This window comes from Anser cygnoides, chromosome Z (assembly GCF_040182565.1).
Source record: "Anser cygnoides isolate HZ-2024a breed goose chromosome Z, Taihu_goose_T2T_genome, whole genome shotgun sequence".
Taxonomy (NCBI): domain Eukaryota; kingdom Metazoa; phylum Chordata; class Aves; order Anseriformes; family Anatidae; genus Anser; species Anser cygnoides.
Genome location: NC_089912.1, coordinates 48,867,574 through 48,880,859, shown reverse-complemented (window position 1 = coordinate 48,880,859; position 13,286 = coordinate 48,867,574). Strand labels below are relative to the sequence as shown.

The 13,286-nt window shown below is 36.7% G+C and overlaps 1 protein-coding gene across 2 annotated transcripts in view; it reads right to left on the bottom strand.

The window, feature by feature from the left end:
• PCSK5 (proprotein convertase subtilisin/kexin type 5) overlaps positions 1-13,286 on the bottom strand; it is a 251,048-nt gene that overhangs the window by 96,902 nt on the left and 140,860 nt on the right. For both annotated transcript variants that reach the window (XM_066988258.1, XM_066988259.1), the window contains exon 10: positions 5,685-5,788. In XM_066988258.1, the coding sequence (XP_066844359.1) occupies positions 5,685-5,788 (104 nt within the window). The remainder of the gene's footprint in view (positions 1-5,684; positions 5,789-13,286) is intronic.

Genomic DNA, 13,286 nt, shown 5'->3' with positions numbered 1-13,286 from the left:
GTGATTCCTGTGATATTTAAAGATGGCTGTGGGATTCCTGAGGGCACAGACCTTTTTCTGTCTCACATATTCTGTCTGCTGGGGTGACACTTCTGCTCGCTGTTAGACTAGCTATTAATTTTAATTCCCTTTTGCTAAACTAAATGGTGTCCTGATGACAAACAACCTCCAAGCATGGCAAAAAGCATTCAAATGAATGTAAACAGTTCAACTAATGCAATACTAATGCCTGTCTATGTAGGTAAGTGCTAGTCTTTCTCTCAGACGTTACATCTGCCTTTGCTGAAGACTAGGTCATATACATGTAAGATAAGGCTAGATTGTCTTTCTGAACACACATTTGCTTTTCCAGAACTCTTGCTCTCAGCTGCCTATTCAAGATTCTGGTTTGTGGAACCCTTTGTAAATGGTATGTTATATTTTTGTTTCCATTCAACAATATTAAAATCCTGTGGCTTAATGACTGGTAAATAGGACTCTAGGTGTCAGGTTCTTCTGATGTTACCTTTACACTAGTAGTTTAGAGAATGGCAGTACTGAGCTGGAGCTTTTTTCAAGAACTAATGCATTTGGATGCAAAATCTGACTTAACGGGATTCCCTGTGTGGTGGATAGTTGCAGAAATACATCTGCGGTGCCTTGGCAATGAAGCCATGGGCCTCTGGAGAGGAGCAGGTGGTCAGAAGACAAGGTGCTAAGGGTATTCCTGGTGAGGAAACAAGTGCCTTGAGCCAACAGAGCCCTCGGAGAGCAGGATAAACATGTCACATGTGAGAGAGTTTGCATTTGCCCATGCTCCTCAGCAGGTTGAGCAGGTAATTTACTGACAGCATTCTAAGCTGTCAACCTGAAAATATCGGCTTTATCTTTTGAAAGATTAAAAAAAAAAAAAAAAGAAATCATTAGTCTAGCTTGCATAGGATATAGTCTTCTTCATTCCTACAAAGTAAGACCAATGCAATTTCATGTGTTTGTTGTCAGATTGCCATACCACCCCAACCTGGGCCCTTACAACAGCCAAACTCAAAGCCCATGTTCGGCATGCTCCATGCACCATGTGTATGGTGTTATGGCTGGGTAGGAGTTGCTATTGGCTACTAATGCCGTATGTAAATGTCAGCTGGCAGATGTAAGACTGAAGGCCTTTTGATAGATGAATGGCTTTGATTGGTTGACATACCAGCTCATGAAATGCTTTCTGTTTTTCAAAGTCTTAAGCCAGCTTCTAACAATGATTTCAAAATATAATTTAAAAAATATTTAAAATATGCAGCAGGGTATTTATGAATAGCTTGTCTTCTCTGAAATATGCATACTGTTGTGAAGACTTTCTCACACAAATCTGAATTTCAGCTTGGTTACTCATCATCCTACAACAATTCAAATCTGGGCAGTCATAGGAACACAGATAGTCTCATCTCTTCCTCATTCTCAGCACTGGTAGTGCCCTGCTCACAACAAGAATGATGACTAGTTTTATTAAAATTTATAATTAAACAATTATATTAAAAGGCCATAAACCATTAAGTGAGCACTTTCCTAAAGCAGCAGAAACTTTGATTAATCTAAAATCTAAATGGATGAGACTTATCTCTACTAGTCTGTCACTCCCTGGCACAAGAGATAACTCAGTTTCTGTAGAAGAGTAACTCCACTGGGCTGGGGAATGGCCCAAAATGAAAAAAAAAAGGGTCTAGAGTTTTGATTTTCCTTTATCTTTCAGTAGCGTTTTATTTCACTGTACTGAAATGTTATTATCCATACTTTAGAGCCATGAAGAGTGAAGGATGTTCTCTAAAAATCTCCCCACAAATTTGTGCTATTCCTTCACTCCAAATGGTCTGTTTCCCCAGAGACAGTATTTGACAGTATTTGGAGCTTCTCTTACATATAAAGAATTGTTCGGATGATTTGATCATTGTTCATAGAATTGCAGTGTTTCATTCTGTATTTTTCAACCTAGAGACAAGTTGGCATTAACACAGCATTCCCTTTTTATGAATGCATTTGCATGCTCTGTTGTTGACCAAACAATAGACACAACAAGGAGCCTTTGCATACCGATCTGCCATAGCAAAACCAGACCAACTATTTTGGTATCTTCACAAAAACAGATGTTCTCTAGTATTTTTGCATATAATCAGTTAATTAACTGTTTTAGTTATAAAAAGTAAATCTGATTTTGAAGTGAAATAGACCATTATGTATCTCTATCTAGTGACAAATATTACACACAACTGACTAGACCAGAGAATACTCCAAAATAAGTATCCAAGTCTTTCTTCTTAAGCCTGCTAGGTAATAGGTTCCTGAGTAAAGATGCATGCAGGTTGGCACCAAAACAATAATAAAAAAAATTACCAAGAAAAAATTCCTACACAGTTCTGGCTTAATTCTATTGACATGCATTTAATGAATGCTGTTTACTTGCCAGAAAACTAAACAAATATGGGCATTGCTTTAGCAAATCGACTGGCTGGCTCAAGTGCTTTTCATGAATTAATCTTTCTTTTTATGAATGTAAGACGTAAAAAAACAGAGATCTTGCAACCAATAATGATTGCTCCTTCTGTGTGTTCTGCAATGGAGAAGCACTGCAAGGGACTACAGTGAGGGACAGTGTTGCCATGCAGCCCAGCAAAGCAGTCCACTGAAAAGCATGCTGACCCACTTTCAACTACCAGCTCTTGCTGACCCTTTGTTGAGAGACAGGTTCTTCCAAGTTTTTGTTGTTTTTACCCTTTCAGCTCTTCTTTCTAAAGGAGCAAGCCAGTCCTTCTCTTTCTCTTCATTTTTTTCTTTCTTTTCCAGACGCATAGAAGAAAGGCAGATTGTTTCTTGTGACTGCCTTTACTTTAGTTAATTTAGAAAAAATCTTCCGCCCCTTCTCCTGTTAAGAACATGCCCTGGAAGAAATATGGATCTTGCCATCAACAAAATTATGATACAATTCCTTGAGGAACTCAGTCTGATCAGAGTAATTCATCTATGAAAAACCATACTTTAATTGTTACTCTTGGCAACAGTGAAGGATAATAGTGTAATATTATACTAAATATTGCCACGTGCAGTAGTAAAAAAACTGTTTCAGCCTTTCCAGCAGCGGTGTGCAAACCCCCTTTTGAGTTCAGGTTTGGATGTTGTGATTTAATCTAAATCTTTTGCTTCTCCTTCTTCCAAAAGCAACAGAGGTTTAAAGAGAGCTGGATTTTATTGGAACCATTTGCTCAGCCTAAGTTGCCAAAATAATTTAGTTAAAACTGGTGCTTTTATTTGGGTTAAAGTTGATTCCTGAGCTCCACAGAGGTCGAGGCACTCCGTTTGTCTTCCTCTTTTTCAGTTCCACCATGGAGTCTACAGCAGAGCTCTGCCAGGTCAAGTTGTATTTCCTGAGTCCCAGTCACCCATCTGAGCTTACCTATGTTCATGATTTTGCAAAAGTGGAGCAGAAAACTTTTTCAGCCCTTTTCCTCACAATTTATCTGCTACAGTACATAGAAAAATGTGTGGATCGAAGGATTCAGAATAAGCAGGCGCTAGTGGTGTAAGAGTGCAAACCCTGCTGCCACTGCTGCTACTGCTGGTGCATTAGTGTGACTTCTCCTTAGCTAATGAGTGACAGCTGCTGTGAAATGCCTTACAGGGTATTTGGCTCTCTTGGGCAACAAGTGGAAAAATATAAAAATATAGAACTTTGGAAGTGAGCTGGGGGAAAAAACATTCTATTTTATGCTACTTGAAAAGCATTGTTTGAATTTCAGATAGTTCCAACAAAATGATAATACAGTCACAAAGTCCTGCCAAAACTTTTTAAATCCTGGGATATGTTTCACAATAACAAATACTGTAATGTTATTGCAATTAAGGAAGTATCTATTTCTCACTGTATGCGTTTCTGCATGTGGGCATGAGCTTGTTGTAAATGGGACAAAAGCAGGCTCTTGAATGTCAGAACCTTTGCTTGGTGAGGGGGCTGGAGTCAAATACCCATTTAAAACTATCGTCTGTAGTTAGAGTCTGGTTTGGATCCAAAAATGAAAGCTTTTTTTTTTTTGGTTCCTATTCAGTTGCAGAAGAAATGTCATAGGTCAGAATGATATATTAAGGATGCTCTATGGTAGCAGTGACTTGTTCTGGAATAGATTAATGCTAGGCTTCAGTTTTAAAGTGAAACCAGGGTAAAGATTTGATGGTTCTTTATTACCTTTTTTTTTTTTTTTTTTTTCAGGAGATCCTAGCACAAAACAGTTCAAATCTCAAGACTTCTACTCATCTTAAAAGAAGTACTGCTGTCTTGGGTGGAATTCCCATAAAAAAGAACCAGAAATAAGCCCTTCTGGTTGTTGGTATTATTTTTTTTTTTTAAAGCAATCCAGACTGAAAGCAGTAGGAGTTTAGTGAATGGAAATCAGAAGCCAATGCATGTTGAAATACAACACTGGAGGGATTAAAGGGCCAGTTTTAATCCACCTTGCAAATGTATTTATTATTTAGTTGATCAACCGAGAAAGCCAGTCCTTATCCTTGACTACATCAAGAATGGCCAGCAGGTCAAAGAAGGCAATTCTCCACCTCTACACCACTATTTTTAGACCCCACCTGGAGTAGTGCATTCAGCTGTGGGACTCCCAGCATAAGAAAGACATGGACTTGTAAGTGCAGGTCCAGAGGAGGGGCACAAAGATGATCAGAGAGATGGAGACCATCTCCTATGAAGAGACACTCAGAGAGTTGGGGTTGTTCAGTCTGGAGCAAAGAAGGCCCTGGGGGGACCCGATAGTGCCCTTCCAGTACTTAAAGGGGGCCTGCGGGAAAGATTGTGAGGGACTCTTTACCAGGGTGTGTAGTGATGGGACAAACTAAAAGAAAGTAGCTTCAGATTAGATGAAAAGAAAGAATTTTTTACTCTGAGGATGGTTAGATAATGGAACAGGTTGCCCAGAGAAGCTGTGGATGCCCCATCCCTGGAAATGTTTGAGGCCAGGTTGGATGGGGCTTTTAGCAACCTGATTTAGTGGGAGGTGTCCCTGCCCATGGCAGGGGAGATTGGAACTAGATGATCTTTAAAGGTGCCTTCCAGCCCAAACCATTCTATAATTCTATGATTCTACACTTCTATGATTCTGTGATTGAAGAGTACGATTTTTGTCCAGTTACAAATACTAATAGTTCTGCATTTAATATTATCTTAAATCATATAAAAAATGTAAATATAAATAATGTAGAGTGAATAATATAAATCAGAAACTTAAAGATAGTGTTTCACCATTTTTAATCAAAGCATTTAATGCTATTTTGCCATTTTAAAATTGTAAACAATCCTAAATGAGAACACGGTCTGCATCCAGTAACTGCTGTAACTTGACTTTATTTTATCAGAATACTGTCTATATGAGGAAAAATTTTAAAACACCTGATTTACTAAATTTTCTCTTAGCAGTGCACAAAATAGGGCTGAAAGGGACTAATTGGATTTGGCCAATGCATTTTGTAGCTGCCATTTTTTATTTTAGTAATTTTAAGAGCTTTCCTTTATAAAAAAGAAGATAGGACCCCTAAGCTTGAGCCTGTAAAGTCTCAAAGCTATGCACAACACAACAAACAAATTACTTGAAATTGGTTCTTCTTCATAAATGTCAAATAAGATGTTGTCTCTGATGGCAAACAAGAAAGAAAGTTCTCACCCTTATAACCAGCTGCGTTGGTTTTCCAGTCGTTAGCATTCAGATGTCCTGCACGAGAAGTCCTGACAATAATATGCTGTATGTCTCTCCATGTCAGAAATGGACTAGAAAAAAGGGGAAACATATAGTCACAGATTAGATATATTTTATTGGAATGGAGGAATACGAGTCACGAAAGCTAAAAAATATCCAAAACCAAAACAACCCTCACTTCTCTTCCCTGCTCTCCTTTTCCCCATTCAAAATAGCATTTCCTAATCTTACAGAATTACTACATGAAATTATTTATACAGCTAGGAGGCTTGCATTAAGCAGACTATAAAGATATATGATACTCCATTGCACAAACTTCTAGTGTTTTGCTAAGTAAGGGAAGATGAAGGAGTACATTTCATCCAGACTTAATTTGTATGACCACCAACCACCACTGTATGTTATGTACCTTGGCTAGTATAAAGGAAAAAAAAAAAAAAAGCAAAATGTTGGCTCACTGAAAAGTTTTACTAAATCTTAATAACTGTGTGCTCAAGCTGTCAGTTTCCTTAGACTTGCAGCTCTGACTGAAACTATTTCACATGCTCTGTTATTCGTTTGACTGTTATTTGCCTGGTCTTGGTATTCAGTGAGGCTCCATGGGTACTCTTCAAAGATGACCAAACAAACAGCACAGTCTCTACATAGCTATAGAGCAAGTGCCTGATGACACAGAGTTGTATACCTTTAACACACTTTTAATAACCTGACCACTGCAATGGTGAAAGAAGATGCCATTTTCATTCTCATTATGAAAATAATATCCATTTATCTTGTATGAATGGAGGAAATCTAGGGAGTGTAGTGTTCTTGTTGCTCTTAGATCCACGTCAAGGAGTATTTCTTCTCTCAGGAGATCATTTAAAGGAGTATGATCATCATAGGGGTATTTTTTCTTCTCATTTCTGTTTGTTCTGTTTTCATTTAAAAACGTGGTTAAGTAGAGAGAATGAAAAAGTGAGTAATTAAATAACAAAGAGAAAGTACTGCAGCACAGAACACTAGTCAAGTATCATTCTCAGAGAATCATTATTTACCCTTACTCATTAGCACAACTCCACTCTGTTGTAATAATGAAGACAGATCAGCACTAGGCAGTCATTGAAAACCTGGGAAACCTCAGTTCCTTAACACATGCTCTGTGTTTCTCTGACCAAGAAGTAACCCGGCCTGGCAGACAAGTGACTTATTCTCAGCACTTATATTTAAGGCTTGATGAGGAATGCTTGTGCTCTGCTTGCACTTGCAGGTAGAAGCTAGAAAAAAGGAACAGTCAAATGAGTGTGGGAAAGCTCAACCCATGAGTGATTGTGAGTGGGTCACTTTTTGGGGTAGGTAGGACATTTCTATCACATGGAGTTACCCTTTCCTTTATATCAACATATAGTTGAATTCCTAGAAATTTTGATGACAGATTTCTTCGGAAAGCAGACACGGGGTAACAACAAATATGCAGAAATATTTGATTCTTCTGTATTGAAATACACAGAAAAATCTCACTCTGCTCTCCATCTGAGGTACATAAATGAATGTTGTGTGGGTTGTCATACCATTCACAGTGTTTCACATATTCCAGTACTTGTTATCTCAAAATAATACTCTTTTCAAAATACTTGAGTAATCAATGCGGTGAGGCACTTAACTATAGACGAAGAAGCTTGCTTATCATGTGAGCTGAAGTCAAGCTATTAAGAAGCAATCAGTAAATACATGTGATAACCTATTAAAAAATGTGTACTTAATTTTCATCCAAACTGCATCCATTTAGGTTTTCACGTGATATATTTCAGCTTCAACAAGCTGTACCTTTAGCAGAAGGTAGTAGGGAAACAGAAGTTACTGCAAACCTGCAGCATACTTGTTTATAGAAAAACTAGCGCCTATCCTATCCACATACAGACATATATTGATGTGTACTAACTACTGGGAGTTCACCATTCTGGGTAGAACTACCGAAAATGAAAATCAATTACCTTTCAGAACCATGGTCCATAACTCTGTATAATAGATAAAAACTTGGGATGTCAAGGCCATTCACTCACATAGAACTTATTCTTACACATTCTAAGTTCCAACAGTCTTATAATTCATAAACCTGAAAACAAGTTGAAATTGCCTAAAAATGTCAGACATTTTATTCAAAGTTGTAAGGAATAATCCAAAGACAGGCACAAAATCATTTAACCATACATTTTTTTCCTGTTTATTTTGCAGTAATATGATTTTATTTCTGGGTATATCTTTTCTATTACAGGACATTTCCCAGTGTGTGTGTGTAAACCATGGGTATGCTAATGTAAAATAGCACCTTTCTGCTTACAGCAGGGACACCACAGTATTTTTCTAGAGTCAACACAGAAAGTCCTTTTCATGCTTGCCATTAGAAGAGGAAAGAGATGGAATAATCTAAAGACAGATGATGATTTTTAAGTGAACCTCTTATTGACTGTAGACAGATTTTTCTGTAATTTTTTCAAAGCTGTATTAATTCATCATCATTTAAATTCTCTATTTATTTATTATTTGTTTATTTATTTATTTATACGGGACACAAGTGTGTTCCTGTGCTTAAATTATTCTGTTGTTTTTAAGAACAGCTGATGCCTTCTGCCCCTAAGCATTCACTAAAACATTAATATGCTCATAGATGCAGGTTTTTTAAAAAAATTTTTAAAGTAGAATTTCTCACGATAGACAGTTGGACTAGATGGCTGTAGTTGTTTATTCAGCTGAACTGGTAAGAATGAATGCAAAGAAAAAAAAGTCATGGAATGTAATGAGCATTCAGGGTTTGTAAGATAGGGTATGCTTGGACAGTCACGTAACATGCTTCAAGAAAAAGAATCAATATGATTTTGTACCAGCTCAGGAATTTCACTAGGAGGCTGTGTAAAGTCTTAGAAAAACATGTTTCAGGCCGTCAGGAAGACCTCCAGGAATCCCATGAGCTGCATTCTTTATAAACTGGAATCTAAACAATCTGTTGTTCCATAAAGCAAACCGTCCATGCTACTGGTGAAAAATAAGGCACTAAAATACTGCTCTCAACTTTAAAAGGAGACATTCAAGATACAGCACCCTCAGCTGATTATTTAAAGTGGAATGATGAAGCTAGTGGTGGTGGATCCATCTGTCTTCAGACAAACAATTTGAGGCTACAGTGGACTTCACTTGATGACATTAACCTTTCACAAATTGGAATTGCTTGCTCAGTCAGAAAATGAGATTATGTCTTAAAATTATGGTTTACTTTTAAAAACATAAATCATGGCAAATCTCAAAAAACGAGCCATTCACTGTTGTATCTACATAATCACGTAACCATAAAAAGTTATGTAACATTTTCTGTGGCAGAAAACCTGTGACCGAAGTTCCAATTTCCAGGACACAGCAATATACATAGCCAAATCAGTCTGTCTGTTGTACAACTTCCACATAATTTGATTACTGTAAAAGTCATAAAATTTTATGTTTTCTTCTTAGTGAATGACATTTTGGGCATATGTATATCAAAAAGATTTAACAGCATAAGAACAATATTCAAATCAATTTCTGTAACACACTACAGAACCTTCACTATACTAAAAATTGAGCTATTGCCAGTTAGAAATTTTTTCTCTATAATAGACACCTCATTTGAACCAAAATAGGTCTGCAATTGTTTGACTTTTTTTTTTTTCTTCAGAAACTTCAACCAAAAGAAAAAGGAAGAAAGAAATTGGAATGATGTCAAAATAGCAGTTCATTTGGAGAAAGAAGAGGGATTTTTTTTTTTTAATTTTTTTTTTTTTTTAGAAAAGACAGTCTAGCAGCCAATTTTGAAGCATCTGGAAAAATCTCAGATTTTTCAAAAATTGAAGGTAAGTGAGTAAACAGTTGTTTGCTAGCCACGTGGGCCCCAGATCCAGACAAGATGTCACGGATGTTAATAGATTTACCACTTGATTTATTTCATAAGAATTAATGACTAAATATCTTGAAATGAACAAATGCATGAACAAGAACAGTACTAACTCTACTTGATAGTGGACTGATTTCAAAAACCGGTCAATTTCCTTCCAGAAAAAAAAAAAAAAATCATGTCTCATCTGAACTTGCCTTGGGATTACACATACCAGACAATACTCAAAATCAAACCAGAATAAGCAGAAGTGAGAACACTTACATACAAAAATACTTGTACAGCAGCCAAAAAATAATGGATGTTGTGTCCTTAACCGACTATTTATACTCTAAGGTACAGCCCTTTTCTTTCAAGCTTCTCAAAATGTTTATAAAACAAGGTAAATGGGAAAAAAATGAAACAGGACAAGTATATAATCACATTATATTACAGTAATATTCATTTGAAATTTAACTGTATCTTTAAACAGGAACAAATATCATTATTCAGACTGCTTAGAAATAGTAGGCCATCATTTTTGGACAGATTTGATTTCTTCATTCCACAAGTAGTCTCCCTAGTGACAATTGGACTAATCTTGGAAAAAGTAAAATATTCAGGCTCTTTTTGCATAATGACACAGTGCCAAAAATAACAGTTCAGAATAAATAATTGGTGCAAGAGAGTAATTAGTAAAAATATCACTCAATATAATGCTGATAGAAATGGGGTGAAGATGCTGTTTGCCTTTTTAGCAATATGATAGGGTTAGCAAGATGAATAATGATTGCTGTATTATCTTAATAACCTGAATTTTGAATGTGACACAGGTGTCCTATCCAGAAAAGATATTTCTTGCCAAAACGGCGGAGGCCTAGGTGTCAAGGAAATCAAGGAATCAAGGAAAACAAACAAACAAACAAACAACAACAACAAAAAACACTTTATCATGGGGTAGATTTAGAAAAATGATCATCTTTCAATTTATAGCTATCAAATAACCTCTTTGGGAAATCTTCACTATGACAGAACAGACATGGGTAATTACTGCTATAAACCACCCAAAAAAGTCTCTGTGCCCTAGACATCTTGTAGAGCAGTAGGAAATCATTTTCATCATGGATATTTGCATAATGCCAGCCTTAAGGGCCTTATGATAAATCTATAAACAAAACATAAGAAATGCTTTCTTGGTTTATTCACACATTCCCATTACTTACAAATCCGCCAAATTGTCCCATGATATCTACAACCCTATTACCCATCCTAATGACTCCTATTTATAGCCCCATGGACAGGAATATTAGCTGTGCTAATGGGCGTCATTTCTCTTTCCCAGGTTGCACAAAGTGTGAGTGTGAAGATGCCAGATGCAATACAGAATTTTAAGATGGATGAGACATGAAGACTGCCTCTAATTGTGGTGCTTATCCTGTGCTTAGGTGTCTAAACAGTATACACCATAACCATTTAATTCCTGAAAATTGGAAGATAAAAAACATGGAGCTCAGTGCTTAACAATCCAGTTGCACATACACAGAACACACAAAATACATGCTTTGGACATGTCTGACACTCCCAGGGGTTCTAATTACCATGTACTCTCTAAATAATTCCATTGAATGTCTGCTAGAAGAGAAAAGGTTATCATGTGTTTGCTGATCAACATGTAGCTCTTTCCCTGTAAATATATATAAATTTTCTGCTCTAGTGGTCTTTTCTTTACCTGACCAGGTAAACCAACATTTATTGAATTAGTATATCAAACAAAACTTTATTTTACTTGGTTGCTGTGAAGTTAGCTGTCAGTTCTCTGCTTACAGCTGCTTTCTGGGTATCAGAATGGCGTATCAAATATTTATAATTTCTCCTACTAATTTCTGATTCACATTTAGTTTCATCCAATGAAATCCCTTTGAAAGAAAGCCAGAACAAACTCAAGCCTGGCTAAAGATGAAACTTCCTTAAAAAAATGAAAGACAACCAAAAATACCATAAGTCTAAACAATTAAAATAGCATTAAATGGCATACACAACAGATCTCTGTATACAGCAATGTGCAGTTACTGAAATTTTGGGAAATGCTTTTTTAGGGTCAAAATTGCTGTCAGTAGCCTCTTACATTAATTGTCATATTCCTCCTCTTTTTCCGTCAATACCTTAGCTTAAGCACTGGACAAAGAAGAACAAAGCATGTCTGAAAACTAAGTGCTTACTGAAACTCATTAAAAACACATAATTTAAACCAACTGCATTCTGAAGTGTCCTGACATTTGCCAAGTTTTATTGTTGAAAGACACGCCAGACCTATCCATTTCAACAGCAACTATCTTCAGTAATTTTAAATATACTAAACTTAAATATCTCATGCTCCCAAGTCCTACATGAGAAGGTTTCTGTTTAAAGCTAAAGCTTTTTTGAAGATCTTTTCAAGGTAGGGGCATTTGCCTTCACAAGATCATCTTTACCTGTTTATGTCTGGCTTTATAACATTCACTTTCTATTAGTGAAGCGTCTTCACAGTTTCAGAGAGTATCATTTCTACTAGACAGAGAAAAGTGCTAACTAGAAAACAATCAATGGCCCAACTGTAAGGTCGATAATGATGACTTTCTGAGAAGAAATCTCTTAAGACTGCAGGGAGACTGTAATCTAGCAAATCTGTTCTTCTTCCACCTTCCATGTTTTCCTTTTGCTGTAAGGACACAGGCAGGGAAAAACAGAAGGGCTCCATGCTCTCAGGATCAGTATCTGGATGGCCAGTAGCAGCCTGAACAGCAAATTCAGAGACAACCCTAAGCTGAGGCTGGGGAACACTTAGCGAACCAAGAAACTACAGGGAACGGAGCTGCCAAACTCTTAAAACAGAGAGCATGCCAACTGAGATTTTTCAAAAGCTTATAAAAGCAAAAGGCATTGCCTTGGCACCAGAACAATGGCTATCCACTCGGTCTATTTCTAGCTGTCGCTGCAAAGTGTAGACAGTGAAACTCAATGAAAAATTTATAAACAATCACAAACACTTTTACTTTAACATTGACTCAGTTTGAGAAATGTCTGGATGGAATTTTCTTAAAACTTTTTCTAAAGAAAGTTACACGGAAAATTTCAGACCAAACAATTATTCTTTGGCAAAGTTATACATAACTGAAAACGGGACCTTAAAATGGCAAACTCTGGGCAACCTGAACTCGGGGAAATACTTCCAATTCAACCTCTACATAATAACTAGAATTGCAGAAGTGGCACATGTGGTTAAAGCTCAAGAGAAACGCAGGTTCTAACCACAGCATTTATTTTAGTTTACATTTTTCAAATACTCCACCATTAAGAGCAATACTTTAAATTTACTCCAAAAAAGCAAAGATTCACAAAAAGATTTCTAACTTACACACTCAAACATTCCCTTTTATAATAGTCAGTTAGTCAAAGAAGCTAAGGCTGATGGACTTAAATGATAACTTCTCTTACATGGGAATCCTACATACAGGTCACTTGACAGTACTTCTACAGTTTGCCTCAACTGTCAGAATCACCTTTAGCCTCTGACTATAGTTATGAACAAAATCCTCATAACTCTGATGACACAGAAACATCTTTTCTCTACCCAGAACTGCCTTCTCGAGACGTTATATTGCTTTTCTCCTTTGCTGATGCGGTCTGAAAGAAAATAAATGAATATGGGA